The sequence below is a fragment of the Lepisosteus platostomus genome, chromosome 16 (assembly GCF_059453375.1).
Source record: "Lepisosteus platostomus isolate fLepPlt1 chromosome 16, fLepPlt1.hap1, whole genome shotgun sequence".
NCBI classification, from domain to species: Eukaryota; Metazoa; Chordata; class Actinopteri; order Semionotiformes; family Lepisosteidae; genus Lepisosteus; species Lepisosteus platostomus.
In genome coordinates, this window is record NC_142626.1 from 22,599,466 (window position 1) to 22,621,005 (window position 21,540).

The 21,540-nt window shown below is 39.1% G+C and overlaps 1 protein-coding gene across 5 annotated transcripts; it reads right to left on the bottom strand.

Annotated features, from left to right (window-relative positions):
* Window positions 1-529: 529 nt before the first annotated feature.
* On the bottom strand, window positions 530-21,057 carry LOC148647060 (baculoviral IAP repeat-containing protein 1e-like). 5 transcript variants are annotated; one of them, XM_088608818.1, is made up of 15 exons: window positions 21,038-21,057; window positions 19,034-19,607; window positions 15,263-15,362; window positions 13,287-13,368; window positions 13,076-13,142; window positions 11,255-11,383; window positions 10,312-10,411; window positions 9,533-9,599; window positions 7,610-7,670; window positions 5,087-7,207; window positions 4,003-4,167; window positions 2,704-2,865; window positions 1,992-2,078; window positions 1,711-1,824; window positions 530-1,348 (listed from the first exon to the last, which is right to left on the bottom strand). In XM_088608818.1, the coding sequence occupies exons 2-15, from the start codon at window positions 19,602-19,604 to the stop codon at window positions 975-977; spliced, it is 4,200 nt and encodes a 1,399-aa protein (XP_088464944.1). In that variant the 5' UTR covers window positions 19,605-19,607; window positions 21,038-21,057; the 3' UTR covers window positions 530-974. The 5 variants fall into 5 exon arrangements, with proteins under 5 accessions (XP_088464944.1, XP_088464943.1, XP_088464946.1 ...); XM_088608817.1 differs by having other exon boundaries at window positions 1,711-1,875; XM_088608819.1 differs by lacking the exons at window positions 530-1,348; window positions 1,711-1,824; window positions 1,992-2,078 and having other exon boundaries at window positions 2,729-4,167.
* Window positions 21,058-21,540: the final 483 nt, after the last annotated feature.

Genomic DNA, 21,540 nt, shown 5'->3' on the forward strand with positions numbered 1-21,540 from the left:
TCGACACGTATTAAAATACAAAATATGAAAACCCGTCCTGATTTTTCAGCGCACACGACACAGTTCCAGGGTCATTTGGCGTACCACCTGGCGGCACGCAGCGTACCACTGCCGGTACGCGTACCACAGTTTGAGAACCACTGCTCTAGATAATTCCAGTGGTTTCCATCTTACAAAAACCTGAAATATAATGTAGATTTATTTTTGGGATTTGTATTAAAAGGAATAAATGTGTCCCTTATGTTTTTTGGAATCCAAATAAATATTTAGGACAGACATGACTTTGTGAAATGCTATTACAACTACTGAACAGCATAAGATTTTTAGCTTTAAACTGAACACTAACACACCTTATCAAATTCATAATTGGATTGGATATATTCTGCTACTGTATGATGATTTTGTTTCTATTTCATCATGGGTATGAGCATCTGGAGGGCGCTGCATATTTAATATTATAGTGCCTTGTTTATACTATCCCCAATCACAATCACCAACCTCAAACACCACAAAAATCAAGTTCAGACAGTTCCACCTCATAACATTACTGAGAGTTTATTACCTAAAACTTAACAAAGAACACAGAGTTCAGAATTTCTTGGTAATTTTGCCTTTATAGCAGTAATATCGGCAAAAATACAACACATTTAACAAGACCTGTTACTCTTAAACTAATCATTTAGTCATCACTAAAAAAATAACCATATAAAAGCCTCCAGGCAGGCATGATTGCACCTTATGAAACAGAATCTGAAAACAATAAAACACTGTTTATGTGTCTATTTATCTATTCATGCCAAACAATCTTCCTTTAGTTGTAAACCGTCATTGTGTCAATTGATAAGGTAAGTCATGGATTGAACAAATCTACCCACCTTATTAAGACAAACTAAACATCTTAAAAGAACTAAGCACCACAAGCAAACATCCCTTAAGATACCGGAGCTCCTTTCCTAAACTTTTTACTCCCTATGTTAAAATGTTTCTCTCAGGATCTGCGGTGAGAAGGGCAGCACCCACTGCCAAATGAGTTTTAAACATTGAGATTGAGGGTGTTGCCTTTTCATCTGGTTAAACATGTTCAGGTCTTCGGAGTCCAGCAGCCAACCATACATGACAATGAGCATCAGGCTGGGCAGCCGGGACACACACTGCACAAAGGCCCTGACCGTGGAGGCGTGGGGTTTCAGGGTCTTACTGTAGTGTCGGGAAACAAGGAGGTCTTTTAAATGGGGCAGGTTGTCCAGGGTTTGGAAAAAATCCCTCCAGCCTGCGTCGGTGACCCCATGATTGATCTCGAGGTCCAGTTTCTGAACGGACTGAAGAAAGCTCTCTTTTGACAGTTTGGCTCAAAATAAAAAGTACATGTATTAAGAGGGAGAATAAGTAAAATTTGTATATTAATAGATATTCAGACTCACTATGATCTGGGACTTTCTAATGTTTTTCCATCCATTTTCAAACAGCTTTTCCCAATACAAGGTCACGGTGGCAAGGAACCAGTGTGAGCCTGAATATACCCTGGACAGGACACTAGTCCATCACAGGGCACAAACAGACCCATATTTCACAGAGTTGCGTGCATTTCAAGTAACCTCGATATTGTTTATTGCATTTCTAAATTCAGCCATTCCCAATTGTTATTCTCTGGCACTGTTGTGACCTCCTGCTCCATCCCACCTCCCTTGGGGACGACCCCTGCACACTTACCCAACTGGTAAAGGCTGTGATCCTCCAGTATGACCCCAATGGTCAGAACTTGCAGCTGCCTGATATGTTGTAGCTGCTCTAGCACAGTGGGCAAGGCGGCTTTCATTCCGTTGCCTAAAGGAAGATGCAGCTCTTTCAAATTCACCAGTGATTCTAGGGCCTGAGCTTGAAACAGGGAGGAAGGCAGTTTCACAAGGTGTTCGTCTATGCAATAAATTCACTTCTGATAGTGAGGCACAGCAATATGTTATTGTGAGGAATGGAAGAAAAAAGAGCCTTACCAAATATCTGGGCAGATCCTTTATCCTGAATATCCTGGGTTTCTAGATTTAAGACTTTCATGTTTTCAAATTTGGGCAGTGCAGATGCTGTTATGAAATAAAACAACATTAACTCAGTCGAGCAATAGTCCAATAACCACTATTCTGTTTCAGGACAGTTTTCTTTCAAATCATCTGATTTTTTTGAGTGAAGGTGCATCCACACTGGACAGAATGACGTGAGCAACATTGCAGAGTGTCAATCCATACTAAATGTCACTTGGAAACAAAGTGACACAATACTTGGAAACAAGTACAGACAGTCAGAGCAAAGCTGACACTCATCACTGACACTTTCATGTTCACACAAACTTCACACACTCAGAGCAGGGCTGACACTCATCAACTACACACTGGGGTTCATATACACCTCACCTCTCACCTGTGTACCTATTCTCACCTACTATGCTCTTTGTTCTTGTGTGCTTTGTATTACTGCTATCTTCCTCTCTTTCTCACACCTGAAGAAGGCTCATCAGCCAGAATGCTGGATTTTGCCTTGCTATGTTTCAGTGTGGAATTAGCCTTTACTTGCTCCTTAGCAGACAGCACACACAGACACAGTTCAAGCTGACACCACTTGAACCTCTACAGTTACAAAGGATACGTAAACAAAAGGGTGACCAAGAGTTCTAAGCTTTCACGGTTTCTATGGACAATTCAACATGCTTACCTAATTCTGATACACCTCTGTCAAAATGAAGGAAGTGCTCAAAGTGAATATGTTCAAGTTTTCTACAGGTGAAAAGCACTGCGGTGACTTCATTGAAATTCGGACACCTGGGCAACCTGAGACTTATGTGTTTGAGATTGGGAAAATGTCGCAGAAGGAAGGCTGGAAATAAAAACAATATCAGCAACAGCAACAGGAGGTCTAGCTGTAGGTTTAGATATGTTTATGCAAAACAGAATGGACTTTTAATAAATAACACAGACCTCAATAACAATGTATCAACAATACCTTCCATTTGGGTAATTAAATGGCATAAAAGTTTTGTTTTTGTAGACTAGTGTGTGCATAAAATACTGTATGGTTTCCAATGCGAGAAGCTTTATTAATTGAGATTTTTTTAAAGGATCCAGCTACATACCAACACATGTCTATTAACAAAAGAACATTTTTCTTGAGTATTTGTATACATTATGAAAGTGCTTATCCTGATGAGGGTCGTGACAAGCTGGAACATATCCTGGAAGCACAGAACTAGAAAAACAGCTGAGATTGCACGTGTTCTCTTCTAGTGGACAGGACTTCAGTTGATCGCAGGGCTATTGGATTAAAGGGAATTTTAAAATAGGCCATCCAGCTTAAAATTCTTTGCTATTGTAGACAAACGGGGGCTCCTCATAAAAACCTCAATGGATACAAAGATATACATGCAATCTTCACACAGACAGAAGCCCAATGCCAGAATGCGATACAAGTCTCTGCAACTATGAGGTAGCAATTCTAACAGCCATGCTACTATGCTTCCCTTCTAATAAGCTTACAAATTAATAATAATGTGATAGACCATCAGCTAGTATTTGTCTGTAGTTAGTACATGAAGTCTAACTAGAAGTATAACACACACTGGAGCTCTGACAGTGAGCCAACACAGGCTTACAAGAAGCAGATGACTGAGAGAAGATGAAAGAGCTATAGTATAAAGGTGAACAAAGCAACAACAAGCTATTGAAGCAGCTAGGATGCTGATGACTAATATTTTGAGAATCATTTTGGATTTCACTTTGTTTAACTTTTTGAAAATAAAAGAGCTCTGCAGTGACAGAGATTTTTCTAAACCATGGACTTGTGTGTATGTTTTTTTTGCAGAACACAAAAGTTCTTATAAAGCTGCAAGGATACATGTTATCATGAAAAGTAAGTGACAATGGACACAGTATTGTTAAGACTTTTTTAGAATGCTCTGATGAAAGAATGAGAGAATCTGATGTGTTTAAAAGTTAGAAATAAAAAAAACAGACATACCAAGTTTGCTTGTGTCATCTTCAGAATCAAAAAGTTTAAGAGTGAATGCATCCAAATTCTGAAGATGTTTGAATCCATCTAATATGCTATCAAGTACTTTTGACTCACTTGTGACTTTCAGTTCTTTGAGACGAGATAGCTTGTCCAGATTTGAGATCAAAAACTCTAGAGGCAAAAAAAGTGTCTCATTAATGTATATTGATTGCCACTCACCCACTCCCAGCATTGTACAACATCAAACCAAAATCAATTATTAGAGATCAGAGCTCTTTGGCAACAGGAAAAAAAAATGATTCTTTTATGATTCGCTTTCAAAGGATAGAGCTTTTATTCTAGGTGTTGTATAGTCACCTAGAATGTAAACTTCAATAAACCAATCAAACAATAATCCAATAGCTTGGTCACATTTTAATTGAGATAAGGCAATTAATAAAAAGGGATTTGTGTTTTAGTTTTATTATTTTGCTTTAATTTGCCTGCCTGAAGAGATGACAGCCCTGTGTGAAAAGTCAAATTTGCCAAAATCCTGCTCACTTATGAGGAATAAACCAGAGAGGCAGCAGTAAAAAATGAAGTTGGGGTGGAGGGAGGTGTGTAGAAAAGATTACAAGAAAGGGGAGCTTGGGAGGAGGGATTTGGTCTCTCAGACTTCTGTTTAAAAACTCTATTAATGTTGTAATGGGGAAAAGACAGAAAGCCACTTCCAAGGCTACTTTCTGGATAACAAAGGAAATACAAAAGGAGTGTTTGTGTTTTGCCAAGCATCATAAATAGCATCATAACCTCAGCATCAAAAATAGTAAATGTAAAGAGATACCCTAGGTTCCCCAAAAAGAAGACAAAATAAAGACAAAATGGTCAATGGAAATATTTTGTGAGGCAACATGCAGTATAACCTTAATGCTGCTGGCTTTACATTCCCAGAGGACATGCATCTCATCACAAAAGAAGCAAAACCCTTTTTTTCAGAATTCATTTGTAACCCTGTTCATTTGTAACATTCATCTAGAATCTACTAATTCTCACTCTATGAAATGGAACCAATCAAATGTTAAAGCAACAATTAACTAGTACTTTTGCATACCTGGGGTTTTCTTAGAGAATAAATCGAGGTGCTCCAGGGATGACATTGATATCACAAGATCTTCCTCTTGTCTGGTAAAGTGACTTCCAGAAAACGCAAGTCTTCTAAAGTTAGCCCAATTTTGTTCAATTACGTCTTGAATACTCTCCAGGAAACCTTCAGCACTTTCCAAAATGAGTTCAACACTGTGAAAAACAGTGAACAAGCACTGTAACTTTACTCGATCTCCATCTGCCAGTCTGTGCAGGTATGAAACTTTTATTTTAAGTAGAGGGAGAGTATGTCCCTGTCCCACCCTCACAAGGGTGCTAACTGTGGTTTCACTCAGATGACAGAGCCTCATTGATTGAATATGATCGATTTTCCGTTCATTTGCGATATTCATTTCTGCCACATCTCTCAGTAGCTGGAAAGCTGGAGCATAGTCTTCCTCAACCGAAGGCTGGCAGGGAGACTTTAGGGCATTTTCAATTTTCAAAAAATGGTTTGCATCAGTTTTTTCAAACCCTGTAATTAAAATGACTACATCACTCAGCAAAGAAAGGGATTGTGGGTATAAATTGAAAAACATTTCTATTGCATTCCCACCTCCCATTTCTGCAAATTGCAGACTTTTCCCAGAAAGGTATTGGAGGATATGGGGAGCACAACTGGGCAAACAACTGCTGTGAAGAGATATCTTTATTGTAAACTCCAAAAAATGTTCCCTCCAAATTTCTCTTGAAGCGCTTGTGTGCAGAAACTTTCTAACCATTTGTGCATTGTGTAGATGTTGTGGATGTTTCTCTAAGAGTTTCATATTTTCTGTCCTGGATTCAAAAAAGTCTTGACTTTCTGAGGCGGAAAACAAGTGGCGGACAATCTTTTCTGTGGTTGTTGCAGAGAAACTACATGCATAGCTCAAAAAGGATTGATAGTCAAACATTACTTTGAAGTACGTGTTAATTTGAGCCAGATAGCACCAGCCTCTTTTCAGCTGCTCCTCAGTATCAGATTCAAAGTGGTCACTCAGGCGCTTGGCTGCCAGGTACTCTTGAAAGGAAACGTGAAAGAACTTGTAGACAGGAAAGAGCATTTGAGTGGTGAACTTGCTCATCAGCCCCAGAGCAAGAACGTCTCCACTGTCAATCCCTGCATCCCGGAGGCTCTCCTCAGTGAACTCAAACTGCTTGGTAAAAAGACCCTCTAAGGCAAGGTCTCCACAAGATAACATGACAGCTGCCACCTTAACAGACTCCTGCCTTGGCTTTTGTAGAGTGTAATGGAGGTATGCTTCAAAAATCTTCCTCTCATCCATATTGGCACTGGGGTCCTGCACCCAGAGAGCACACAGAGTTAAGGCAAAAAGTGGTGTTTTAAAAATGCCTTCCAGTTCCTGTGAAAGGCCCAGGTTGATAAAGAAGTTCTTCACCAGCTCCTTGTTGTGAGAGAAAAGATTCTTCAAAAGAAATACAGTGCTGTATACAGGAAAGGTTTTGACGGTAACAACCAATGAGGCACACCGACGCACTTGTGCAGTTCTGTTCATCTGGACCCCAATAACAACAGCAGTTTGGCTCATGTGATTTTTCAAGACCAGTTCATTGACAGAACCTGGAGGCGATCCTGTTATGCCGTAATCATCCCACAGGAACAAAACTTGGTTTCTCAGACCATAGATCATTTTCCTGAATGACTCTTCATTGAGACACATGTTAGAGTCTTGCAGTGATTCTACAATCATTTCTGCCAAGGACTGGTCTGTCTTCACAGTCTTAAGGGAAACATAAAATACCAGCTTGAATCTCTGCAACACAGGGCAACCTCCAGAAGCCCACAAGATTGCGATTTTCCTGAGCAGGGCTGTTTTCCCACTGCCTATTTCTCCTTCGATGACAGTAATTTTACCAAGTTGTCTTAGTAGTGATGGCAGAGAAATTGCTCGCTCTGGTTCATTGTTCCTGTTCTGGAAAGACAAAGCCAGACATGCGAAGGTAGAATGCAAGTCCACTGCAGCATGTGCTGTGTTGGAAAATGAAGGAATTCTCCTGAAGTCTAAGGCACGATATGCCTTTCTCAACCACGAGGACAAATGTCTTGCTTCAGAGATCCAATCTCTTTGCTCCACATTCCTGCTTGGTACTGGAAAAAACAAAAATGAAAGAAGGTGAACAAAGACTCCAAATAATCTTTGTCTACCATTTTCAACAATAAAAAATGTCAATCCATACTTTAAAGGCACGTGAACCATGCGACCTGCTACAGACATTAACACTGGACGAACATCCTGTGGAACTGAAATGCCTTTTACATTCAGTATTCTCATGCTTTATGAGAAAAATCATATCTGTTTCCCCACATTGCAGTGTTTAGCATTGTTGCCTCGCAGCGCTGGAGCCCTGGGTTCAGTTCCTGGGGTGCTACTTGTGTGGAGTTTGTACCCTCTCCCTGTGTTTGTTTTCCTCTCGCAGTCCAAAGATGTACTGGATAGTTAACTGACTTATGAGAAAAGATTGAGTTCTTTTGAGTTACAAATGTACGTACATGAACAGCTCCTTTCTTCGGGAACATTTGAGATGATATTGTCTTCATCCCTGCTTCGTCCCTATAAAAACACGGGAAATCTGAATCTTAAATAGAAGAAGACTTTATTATCTTCTCAGCCTCATAGAATTGTGCCTAAAAAGAATGAAGTCCATGTAACACTGATGCATTTAGGCTTTTTGTCTTCATTTGTGAACTTTAGAGTATATAGTATGAGATAGCGTATGTGTGAAAAATAAACTTGAAAACCCAAAAGCAGTGTTTAAAGCTTCTAAGTAAGTAGTTTTTTTAGTGTGAATGAACTTAAGTTAACTAAATTGAAATGTAAAATTTATTTCCATCAAGTTTAGAGAATAAACACTTTCTAAAACAACAGGTGTTAAATTTTTGGTTCTTTAAGATTTTGTTACATCAACAAAAAAGAAAATAAAAATGATGATCAAGTGACCAAGTTCTCTTAAACAAGTTCTCCATTAGCTCACAGATTTATTAGGTTGATACTTTTAAATGATGGAGTTTTTAAAGAAGAGATCAAGGGTTACAGGGCACATTTTGCCAAGTTTCCTATGACCTAGTATAAAATGCACCATGTGAAGTTTCTGGAGCCGAAGTGAGACCTGTTTCTTTGCAAGTTTCCAGGCAATTTGGTGCAATAGTTGCAAGAAAATGGTAGTTTGAAGTCTGAAAAAAATGGTGATCCAGCAACCAATTTGGTTCACTCAGGAGCACCATTTTGCCATGTGAGAGCTATCTTTAATGACACCCACAAGGTTTGGAGTTGAATTAGCTTGATGGCCCTGTAACAGTTGCCGTTTGTGGAAGAGATGTGTCTTGTCAAATAGTGGAAGGCCCACTGTGGACAGGCAAATAAACACAGCAGATGCAAGTCCAAAATGAATTGCATATGAAGTCTGCCAAGTTCCGTTTCATCCCAAACAGGGACAACACAATACAATATTATATATTTTACAATCAAAATTTTAAATAAAATTATGTTTTCTAATTACTATATCTCTACACATACTAGATACTGTATTTATCCTAAAAAGTAAAAATACATCTATTAGTGTTATGTACAGAATTACTAGTTCAGGAAAGCACTAATGAGTTAATACCCATTTAAGTTTTATTTGTAGAATAAGATTAAATGTACAATATGTTAGACATGCCATGCTAAGCATTCACTGCACAACCCGGCGGTATTACAAAGTAGTGCAGACCTGCATCAGATTATTTGAAAAAATGAAAAGGTGTTGGGTGTTAACTTGTACTGTAAAGCATTCTAAGTGTATGTGAACAAAATTGGTGCTGCATAGCCTTCCTGGTACACAGGAGTGACATCACATCCTTATTTAAGGAACAAGTAAAAGTTTATTCCATGGTGAAAAAAGAAGAAAGGAAACACAATGTTTTGGCTGTGGAGCCTCCTTTTGGGTTTTTCCTTTCTTCTCTTTTCAGTATGGAATAAACCTATTACTTGTTCGTTTGCAGCCCACGCATGCTGACGCAGTTACCTAATTGAACTACTTCATCCCTATTTAATGTTCATTGATACTCAAATGTCTGTCTGTCCTAAAGTTATGTCATGGCAACATTGATAGCCTGCTCTGGTGTTTAGAATTTATATTTGTAACTCAATGAACAGTGACAATCATTCACTGCAGGGGCTGTAAAATACAGGTTGGGACCGTAGATATTTGTTTGTCACTCAAAAATGGTATTCATGAATGTTTTATAAAGAAAATTAATTTAGAACATTATTATAGAGTGCATATATGAAATGTGATAATAGAATATTATAACAAATAATGTGATTAATGATCAGACTTGCTCCTAATGCCAAAGTATTACATTAATACATTAATATTTATATCACCCAAAATACTGTTATCTAGAGAAAGTCAGTGATGGGCTCACTCTTACATTATTCACTGGTGTTTCATCTTTTGGGGACTCAGTTCTGTTTTTCATAGGTATGACTAAAGGACAACTGGAATTGAAAGAGAAAGTTTATATTACTTGGCAAACTGTAGCATGAATTTACTCAACCAGTAGCTTCAAAAAGATCCTTCCCTCAATAGCTGAAATCTTGGAGACACGTCTTTACCCAAAGAGTGGTAGGAATATGGAAGAAGCTGCCCGAACAAGTTGTTAAAGCAGATCACCTGGTTTCTTTTAAGGAAAGGTTGGATGAATTAACTACTAGCTACCAAATGCCCTGGATGTGCTGAATGACCTCCTCTATTTGTTGCTGTTCTTGTGTTTTTATGTTAAGGGAACCCCACCAAAGCAGGGCTTCCTAATTTTAACTATGGAGGGCAGCAGTCCAGCAGGGTCTCCTTAAATCATAATTTCTTCAGATCTGTTCAGGATAGTTAAATTGGCCCAGTTAAATCTTAAGTGGGAAAAGTGAATGGTGAAGTTGATAAAGGCAAGTTGCAAAAATAACTAGCAGATAACAATTATACATTTTATTTTATATAGCACCTTTAAAGGTGACCTCTCAAAGCACTTGATATTGTTGTGTGGTTAAAAGATGTATTTTTTCTTTTCAAAGGAACACAATGTCCATACCGCTTTGTTAACACACTGTTAAACAACAGTGAGGCCCTTTCCAAAGGTTTGGTGCCCAATGTGTTAAGAAGAAGGAAGGGAAGTCTTCAGAATATATCTCAAGGATGATAAAAGTTCAAAGTACTGACCTAGGATTATGTTTGGCATGTTCCACCCAGGGAACATCACCTGGCTTCCAGTGACTTAAGACTATGCCACATTTGAAGCACTGGACGGCATCTGCGATACCTACAGTATAACGAAACTTGCTTATTACTGTAGTGGTAAAAGGGACAACAGGAATCAGGAACAGGTTTTATTTTATATACTACACCTACAGTATTTCAGAGACAGTTCAACTGGCTTTTCGCCCTGGAGAGATGATGGCTCAGTAGAATTGCTCTCAAACTTGACCACTTCACAAGGACTCTAAGACAACGCAGGAGATTGCAAGTTTTCCACAGCTATGTTTCTCGGGTTAGTTAAGGGAGGAGGCACGTTCTGTAATTTTCCAGTGTCTCTGACATTGCTTCTCTGAATAATGTTTTGATACTCAAAGAAACTTGTTCCTTCTGTCTGGTTTCTTACAGTCCTCATTTATGCTTTCTCACTTGAGTTATTCATTCATAACACTTTTAATCTCTCATTTCTCGGCTTTCCTGAAACCCTTCAATTGCATATAATAGTACTTCAAAGAAATGTACTGCATGAGCACTGAATAATGAGATAGTTGGGCACTACATCAGAATGCTTCTTAAATAAAGTAATAAGATACTGTTGAGATAAATGGCTCATATAAAGAGTAGTAGTGTGGTGCAGTGGCTAGTCTTATGGACTTGTAACAAGAGGATTGTCCATTTAAATCCCAAGTAAAATACTCCTGCTCTATCCCTGAAAGAAGTACTTCACCTGAATGGCTCCAATTTCGTTGTATATGATGCAAATATAAGGTGCTTTGGATAACAGCATTAGACAAACAAATTAGTAAAATATTATTTGTTGTGGGATCTGCTTGAAAAATAATGAACAATAATGAAAGATCTTTCCTGCTAGTGATTGTCATGTTGTTTTTCTTTAAAAAAACAAGGTTACCTGTGTAGAAAAACCCTGCTTCTGCAAGCATTTGGGGCTCTGTGTTTGTCCCATCAGGCCACTTTTGAAACGAATCCAGTCGGCAGTCTTCATATTGGAAAATGGTGGTTGTAACTTCAGAAGAACTCCCTGATGCAGCATAATAAGACATCACACTTAAGATGTACTGCACAGACACACACAGGCTGTCTGATATAATGGTGGCTGAAGTCTCATACTATAATCCTATATCTTCAATTTTTCCTGGTATTTCCAGAGGATATTATTTTAGATTATTCATGCAGAAAGACACTTTAGGCCATCCTGCCTTCACTGCTTCACAGTCATAAGTGGGGAGGCCCATAAGGATACATGTGGTAATCCAAACTGTTAAAACGGAACACTAACCAGAGGACACAGACAAACACACAGGGAGGGTATATGAGATTTAGGATAGGATACTCAGATTTCCTGCTCAGACAGCCTTCCAGAAATAGCTGGAGGAGTTCCTTACATGGGCAGAAGGCCTTCTCTCTGTAGTTTTTATTGACACTTAACAAATATGGGTAGACATGATTTGTTATTCAACAAACCAAGGGCATCTTTGGAAAAGCAAGTATTCAAGTGCTTTACTGTATCCTGTTATGGTATCCACAAACATGAGAGTTGTGCATACACTTTAACTTTCAAGAGGATCCTAGTGCCTTAGTGACATTCAAAGTACAGGCTAAGCCCTATAAGCCCAACAATCTGAGCTTCATCTTTAGCAAGCTTTACCCGTGATGCCCCTAGTGTCAGCATGCAAGTATTCACCCAAGTCAGCCTTGGTTTGCCATTCAGTAATCTGCAGCCACTATGGCCTGCCGATCATCTGCAGAACCCCAGTATTATCACCCGTGTCACTGTGCTCTAGCTTGCTTTGGACAAATTGACATTTTAAGGCAGATTTGCAAGGACCTGAAGTTTGAAGGCTCTGATACTGGTTGGGCTACATTATTAAGCAGTAGACTATTCCAGATGGGAAAAAGGAGTGTATGTTTTCCATAAACATTTCAGGAAAGTTTTACTGAGCTCGAAGAGAACCTGATTACATTAAGTTAATAATATCTTCAGTTCTTGGGAAGTTCAAAAGCAGGTCATACCAAAGAAAAGAAAGGTTTTGTCAAGCATAAGGGGACCTGCCATTAAATATTTTTAAATTAATTTTTAAATAATTTTTAATTATGATCCAAGTTGCCCTTTTATAGTAACAAACTGCAATGCTGTGTGCTGCCTTCTTTTATCTAATGAGAGAAAAAAACAATATTGTTTACAAGTTGCAAGTGTTCTACAGTGCTAGGAACAAAGATTTAAAGCAACGGACCAAGCAATGTATCCATTAAGCACATCTGCCCAAAGAGCTGATGAATCACTCAGATCCAGACTAATAGTTTGAGCCCAAGGCCATGCCGTTAGACAACTTTGACCAGATTTCTGGTCAGATACCAGAAGTGTCAGTCCACAGTTTTCCAAGTATCACTGTCATTGAGAAAGCTTGGGTCCCCCGGGGGTTTCCTCACCATGATGCGGAACAGTGACCACTAAGAAATGCTGGGTGACATGTGACTTGTACAGCTCAGAGTGTGTGTATTTAATGGGAATATGGACATGCTGGATTCCCAAGAGGTGAGACCTAGCAACAAGTGAGTGATTTCAAATGATTAAACAATGAGTCTGGCTGAATCATAATGGATATTCCACACTGGATTATACAATAAGTTAGATAGTGGCATTTTAATAATAATGATAATAATTATAATAATTGATTATTATTAGTATTATAGTTATTATTATAGTATTTACCTGATGCTTTGGAGGCTTGGATCAGCTTTTCATCATCCTTCCAATAATCTGAGAAGTAATGTGTAGCCTGGAAAACCATTTGTGCAGCACATTATTAGGTTACAATACTCCTCTCAGCTATAGTGCAACTGCTTTTAAAACAAAATATAACAGTGGAAGTACTGTACAATCACAGTTCAAATAAATGGAAAGTAAGTTAAGAATCCTTTACCGTGACACCTGGAAATCCATTGTAGCTCTCTGCATATTTTGCAATTTCCTGACTCGATTTCTTGCCACGCAGATACGTGCATCTTTCATAAATGACACAAAATGACACAAACTGAGGAGAAGACAAGTCAAAGTAGCTGACTGATATCAAATTGGGAAATAAATGTCTAGTATTAGAAGTACAGTAAGGTGGTTGGAGTCTGCTTTCAGCATTAAAGACAGAGTTGGATCAATTTCTTGACAACATTAAAAACATGTCCCCTCAGCAAACATCATTATTGTCACTCATATGGTGCATGAAGAAATCATGCCAAAATATCTTGGTTCCATTTCATTCCTTTATGCATTTCTTGTACAACAGAATGGAAAGCTTCATAGCTTAAAAGGAAAATAAATGTTTTGCACTTTTTGTCAAAGTTAGAACAGCAAATCTGAGAGAACAGTATTATAGTGAGACAGGATAAGCTAATATCCTGTGTGCTTTTGCAATAACTAAGGAACTCTGGAGGTCCAACAGACTGTGGCTCACATTCTGATGTTTCAGCTTGGCAGATCATGAGCTGGATGCTGAACCACTCAGACTGGCTACGGTACCACTATAATCTCTGTAAAGTACAAACTAAAGTATTTGTTTTGTAGGTAACTCTAACCTGAGCTTTCAGTGCGCAACCCCAACCCCCACCCTCAGGATTTCAGTACCTCTTTATCCAATGCAGGTTAGCAGGGGTGCCTGAGCCTATCACAGCAAGTAACAGGCGCAAGGCAGGGATACACAATGGACACAAGGTGTGGGGTTGCCAGTCAATCACAGGGTAGACACAGACATAAACACGGATGCACTCACACAAGGGACAATTTTCTCACAAGGCCAACTAACCATCCTGTAAGTCTTTGGACTTGATAAAACTTTTTGTTAATCCTGTGGAATTTTGTTTATCTTTGAAACTTTAGCTTATCTCAAGGCTGTAAGGGAGGGAAGGCACCGTGATTGTCACGGTCGTCATCCCTCCTCTAGAGGACGCTCCTACCTTTTTTGTATTGATTTTAGTTTAGTACTGTAAGCTGTATTTCCTCCCTTTTTTGTTATGTAAGCCTGGCGTCTCCATAGTTCTGGGCTCAGCATTAAATTATGGACGTCTGAAGGCCCGCCGATCACTAGGCTCAGGAGTACATTGAGGACATTGGCCTTATCCCCTGACTTCTGGCCTCTGAGCCTGGGGCTCATGTTCCTGGTCCTAGTTCACCCTTCCCTGGTTTTCAACTGTCTTTGTCTTGGATGGATCTCCCAGCTTTTGAATTTCGGACTGCACCCTGACCTCCTGTTTTGGACTTGCCTGGATTGGTTGCCTGCGCTTTTCCCTCGAGCACTGGATTACTGCCCCCTATCTGTCAACCTGAACTAACCCTGCTGTGACTTTTCCTGAGGTCCGTTTTCCAGTCTGTTCTGGATTATACCGTCACGCATAGGGCCTTTACAACAAACCCCATGGGAGTCTGACCCGGCTTCCGTGACAGTGATCTCTGGAATTCTGGTCAGTCAGCTAACTAAAAACTTCTTTTAATAGCTGATTGTTCTGAACATGATCTTAACCATATACCCTGTCAAATTCTTTGTAACCATGGAAATCTTGACGTTACCGAGCTGTATAAAGGTAACTGCTTGCTTTGTATTCTCTGAACATCCGTACTATTGTGATGTTCCTTGTATGCATTTAATAAAGCCTCTCATCCAGGAGCAAGAACTTTGTGAACCCATGTGAACACAGGATGAATGTACAAATTCCATGCGGATAGCAGCCCAGGAACTGAACCCAGGGCTCCAGTGCTGCATGGCAGAAATGCTAACCACCACACCACCATGCTGCCCCCCTTGACCTTATATTTTTATTTTTTTAATTTGCTCATTTTTTTAGATTTTTTTGTCTTCTAAAGTAAACAAGGTGCTTTCCAATGTGTACAGGGATTATTTCTTCTTACTCTGGAAACCATTTGGCATGTTCTTTCCAAGGATCATCTTCTGTTTCCCAAAAAGCCAGACTCCCTGCACAGCAGAACCACTGCACAATATCCTTCTCACCTGCACAAAGAGAGAATACATAAGTCATCGCTGGATTGACTAAATAGAGTAACAGTTCAAAATGTGCAGTGTGCAGTGTCATTCAAAATGGGTTAAGTGTTAGAATGACATTTCAGAAACATTACGTGTTTTTCAGTTTCCTTGAAAAACTGTACCGAAATTAATATTGATAAATGAAGGCTATACCTGGCTGAAATACAGCATCAGCACATTCACTGGACAATGAGTTATAAAAAGGAAGATTAAAAAAGGTTTTCACTCGTAGCTCTCAAGCTTTATCTTCAATTTTCTACGGTGCAATCTTTTTTATGGAAAATGTTCAAGCAGGGAACTGCATCAGTATGCATAGACTGCAAAGGAACAGGTTCATCCCTTGCTGAAAGGTAAAAAAACACTTTTCCTGTGGAGACTTCTTTGGCTGTGAGTGAGAGAGTTAAAGTAATAAATAAAGCTTAGGACAACAAAAGACACAGTATGTAAGAGTAGATAAGAAGAGTCTGGGACCAGAGGAGGAAATGGGAATAAAGCAGGTAAGAATAAGTAATAATAATAATAATAAACTTTATTTTGTATAGCGCCTTTAAAGGTGGCTTCTCAAAGCGCTTTACAGGATGACAATAACAATAAATAAGAAGACTACAACAATAAATAAGAAAAATTTCACAAGACAGGACACAATTATAATTACAGCAATACAACAATAACAATAGAGGAGACCGTGGAAGATGGTATTAAGAAGAGCAGAGGGGTGAAGAATGGAACCAGTTAAGTAAAGGCTTTTCTGAAAAGGAGGGTTTTGAGTCTGGATTTGAAGGAGTTTAGAGAAGGTGACTCTCTAATATCCTTGGGCAAGGAGTTCCAGAGCTTGGGGGCATAGCAGGAGAAGGCCCTGTCGCCCATACAATGTAGACGGGCTTGGGGGACAGTAAGGAGGGCAGAATTTGAAGAGCGGAGGTTGCGAGGTGGGGAGTAGGGCGATAAAAGTTCAGACAGGTATTGAGGTGCCAAGCCATGTAAAGCCTTGTAGGTGAGCATGAGGATTTTAAAGTCTACGCGGAATTTGACCGGAAGCCAGTGCAAGAACTCCAGGATAGGAGTAATGTGAACACTTGCACTAGATCTGGTCAGGATTCTGGCTGCTGAATTTTGGACATACTGCAGCTTGTTCAGAGTAGATTTAGATACCCCAGGGAGCAGAGCATTGCAGTAGTCAATTCGAGAGAATACAAATATGTTGATCAGCTTTTCAGCCACAGTTAATGATAGCATAGGGCGTAGTCTTGCGATATTTCTAAGGTGAAAAAAAGATGTTTTGACAGTATGCTGTACATGTGGGTCGAATGTTAAGCCAGAATCGAATATAACCCCAAGGTTTTTCAATTTTGATTGGAGCTCAAGTACAGAGCCATCTACAGACAGGGTTACAGGACTGGCTTTGCGAAGTTGATGGGGGGTACCAATAAGCATGACTTCAGTCTTGTCACAGTTAAGATGAAGGAAGTTTTGAGTCATCCAAATTTTTATGTCAGAGATGCAATTAGATAGAATAGAGACAGCCACATCAGTGTCGGGTTTGGTATGGATGTATATTTGAGTATCGTCAGCGTAAAAATGAAAGCTGAGGCCATGTGATCTTAAAAGCTGACCAAGTGGGAACATGTAAATGCTGAAGAGCAAGGGGCCCAGTATTGAGCCCTGAGGGACACCAGACTTGACAAGACCAATTTCAGACCTGTACCCATTGAGAGAGACAAAGTGACAGCGATCAGTGAGGTAAGACTTAAACCATTTGAGGGCAGTGTCAGAGACTCCAAACACAGTCTCGAGACGAGAAAGCAAGATGTTATGGTCAACAGTGTCAAAGGCAGCACTGAGATCAAGAAGGATGAGTATGGAAAGAGAACCAGAATCATAGAAGTATCCAAACTAAGGGAGAACAGGAAACGGAGAGGTGTGGAAAGCCAAAATCTACAAATGAATGGAGAGAATTGAGAAGGAGAAGAGTCTGTTGTTAAGGAAAGGTGAAGGTGTGATCCAAGTTGAAGGATAATATTGGTTTTACACATATTTCTTCAACAGGAGTTCTGAAACTCCTCTGTGAGGACACATATGGAGAGATTAGAAAGATCATGGCTGTTAGAGGTGAAATGGGGAACTATCGGTTCTGAGAGCTTTGACATGTTCCCTGAAATGGTGTGCCAGTCTACGTCCTGTCTCACAATCTCAGCAATGTAAATAGCTGAGCATTCCTATATGAGATGCAGTAAATTAGGTTGCTGGAAATACATGATATGTATGATATTGTATGACATTGATGATGATATTAATGTGTGATATTGATATGATATTGCCTTGAATGTGTGTGATATTGCATATACTGCAGGTGAGAAAACGAGTTGTGTTGCAGAGGAAAGTGCCTGGTGTGGATGATTGTTATCGGCAGCTAAGAGCTGTGAACATGAAGGTTGTGTAGATTAGATAGTCAGTAAAACAAGATGATGGGGCAGTCAGGAAAGAGGGTTTTTGTTTTAGATGTCTTTCTGCAATAGGAGTCCTGAAACCTCTCTGTGTGCACATGAAGGTTGCAGTAGAGGGATCATCTTATAAGATGGGTAAGTTGTCATTAATGGTCCTGGGAATAGAAAAGCTGTTGTGGTGGTAGGGAAGCACCAATGAAATGTAGTTGTGAATCCGTTGGGAGTTCATATTTGGGTTGATGATCCGAGGGCTATTTTTAGTTCAGATGAGGTTCCTGTCAACAATTCATGTTGGGTATCCTCTGTCAATGAAAAAAGAATGAATGAGGGTTTATGGAAGTCCATGTCATCACTGCATAGTGCTGGAGCCTGAGGAACTGTGAAAAAGCGAGGAAGTTTTTAATATTTACTGTATTAATCATTGGGTTTGTAATAGACAGAAGTAGGGAGTTGTGGATGGTTAATGGAGACGTTTACTGTATGTCCAGAAATGGAATGTCAATGGAAGATATTTTAACTGTATACTTAAGGGATGGGTGGAAGTTAGTGAAAATGTTGCAGGAAATGCTCTAGTTGGTCGTTAGAGCATGTGGCGGCACTGATGCAGTCATCAATGTATCATCTGTAGAGGTCAGAGACAAAGCCGGTATTGGATGTTAAGAAGCATTCTTGTACCCAGCCAACAAAAACATTTGCATACCGTAGATGGATCCTTTTTTTCCTATAATCTCTTTTCTATGCCTGCAAATTTTACATTTAGTTTTTACTCCACCTTATACTGTGCCTGGCCTCTGCAAGCAGCAAACATACTGAAGAGGCTAGGTACTGTATAGTATGTGTTCCACAAGTTCGGGGAATGCTTAGCAGCCTCAGCCCTCCACTTTTGTCTGGTAAGAGGTCACTTTTAGGTTGTGACTGCATGTTGGGCTTGCACAACATGTTCGACTGGTTCCACCGGTTTTAGGTAGCTTGAGAAACAGGAGTTTGTTCTGCCCAGTGAAAATAACATAGGCAGGCATGCCTCATGCTCCCTAAACCAACCAAATTCAGCCAACCCTTAAAACTATGAAATGGACATTATCTGTTTCTTCATAATGATGCTTTTGAGCTTTGCAAGGTAGACACACTCAGCTGCTTATTTATTGAAGACACTTGGATGACTCTTATGGACTGTGTAATAAGTAGGTGTTGTACCTGTGAAGAAGAACCCAGCACTCGCTAGTGCAGCAACGTCAGCTTTGGCATAGGTTGGCCAGTCATGGAAGGATTCCAGGCGTGTCTCCTCAGCCTTGTAAAATTCTCGTCTTTCAGGAGGCATAATGGAATTCCTCTGGACTTTCAATTCATATTTAGAAATGTTGCCCACTTCCTTTCCTTTCAAAAAGTCACACTCTGGCTTCAGCTCCTGGTGTTTGATGTGTGGCGTTTTTTCGAGACTGTTTGTGCACATTACCAGCCCACAGCAAAAGCACTGAATGCTGTTTTTAATACCCGTGAAGTAGAACCCACTGTTGGCCATTTCATCAGGGGACCAAGATGAGTAGGTTTTAAAGGTGTCAAATGTTTCCAGTCTCTTGATTTCATTCCTCATCTCATGATTACTGCCCTTGGGCCTCTGGGCTCGTATTTCTGCAAATTCTTTTTCCATGTCAGGCACAACTTTAAACATGTCCATGTTAAACATGGATAGCTTGTCCTGTAAATCAAAGGGATTTAACTCCCAGTCTGGTGGTACAGTTTTGGTCTTTTCATTCTCTTTCTCCATTTTCTGAATAAAGAAACAAAAAAAGAAGCAAAAACCAACAGAAGTATTAATATCACCAACATAAGTAAAAAGCAGTTTCTCTCTTTGGTTCTCATGTGAAGTTGCAAACAGGAAAAACTAAACTTTTTACCACAAAATGTCATCCATCGCTCATTTATTGGAGGCCCAAATTGCTTCATTTACATACTATGTTTTTAAAAACATTAAATTAAATAAAACGACAACATATTTCATTCTTGGATTTTGGCAATGAACGTGTCAATTAAAAAAAATAAAATTCTTCAAAATAGCCAAGAAGGATAACAGCAACAGGTTTTGTGATGCTCAGCAACATACCAAAACATCACTTGTGATCTACAATCATTTGTTTTTCTGTTTTTATTATTTTTAAAATTAAAAAAAAATACTTTGTTGATCTATTTGTGGATTTGTTATTTTGAAACTATGTAACCATTAGTTATTGTTTAGTTTTTTTTATTTATATATTAATTTTTTATATATATATATTATATATTTAGTGCCCACTGTTTTTTCATTTAATTATTTGTATTGTAATACCCAGTTTCATGTGGTAGATTCACTGGCTGTGCTCTAAAGGCTATTTAGTATTGTGTGTATTGTGATTTACAGCCTTTAGTTTTGGTGACTCAAACTACATAAGAAGTGACTCATCTTTTGAGTAGTGCTGACATAAACACAGGAAATATTTAAAATTTTAAAATATACATGTCTCTTGTTACAGTCTAGTCTCTAAACTTCAGATATGGACAGCATTACAGATTATTCTTACAAGCTAGAACTGAAAATAAGTTCAACATTAAAAGGAAACTTCAACGTTAAAAAGAAAATGTATTACGTTAATGTTTTGGACTCAAATTCTAGTGTATCTGCAACCACTTTCTTTGCCAGAGTGCCTTGGATAATTAAAAAAAAACAAATCTCAACCTAAAATGTCACAAGTGGAGAAGCAGGCTGGTCTTTCATGACAGAAAGCCAGTTCTATGAACTGAACCTGCAGTATGTCAGACACAAGTTTTTAACCAGGCACTGTAAAATCACAAACACAAAAACAGAAAGAGAAACTTTGCTCACCTAGCAAGGTGTTTGTGTTTTAGCAATATATTCAGATAACACAAAGAAAAGATAATAAAAACCCTAGCTGATTAGTGTGTAACATTAGTTTACCTTATGTATTAGAACAATATAAGATTGAATGTACATCAGGACACACAAGCTCATGTGTACACACTGTATATGTGGTAAACATATGAACTTGTGTGTTAAAATATACATACAATCTTTTACAATCTGTGTGTAAACATTAGAAACTACAGAAAAAAAAATCAGATTTGTAAGGCATAAACTCTCCTCATGAACCAACTTTTGAAGTAAATACATAATGAATACAGGACACACACACAGACAAAACTCACCTCAACCTTCACCTTCAACAAGTGCTAAAGAATGACTTAGGAGGAAACAGCTGTCACTGTTTTTATTCCTCTGGCTCCACCCAATCTGTCACCCTATGAAAAAAAGTTATCCAGTTTAAACACTGATAGACATAGCTTGCTTACACCCTGAGGGGTAATTCAAGCACACTGAACTGGGCAGCATGGAGGTGTACTGGTTAACATTGGTGACTTGCAATGCTGGGACCCTAGGTCCAATTCCAGACTTGGGGTGCTGTTTGTGTGGATTTGTGCTCCCAGTCTGGTTTCCTGCCATATAGTTAAGTTTATATAGTCCTTCCTTGATGCTCTGATTCGTCATTCATTATTATGGTAAAGGGGGGAGGTCAAGTGTTTGACCAGTTTACAGCTTTTTGGCCAAATGGTCAGCGATTAGTTTCTAGGGGGTTCCCTAGTTCTCCTAGCTTGCATCTGGAATCCTTATCAGTTAACCCCCTTCCTGCCATAAACTCCAGCCATAGAAG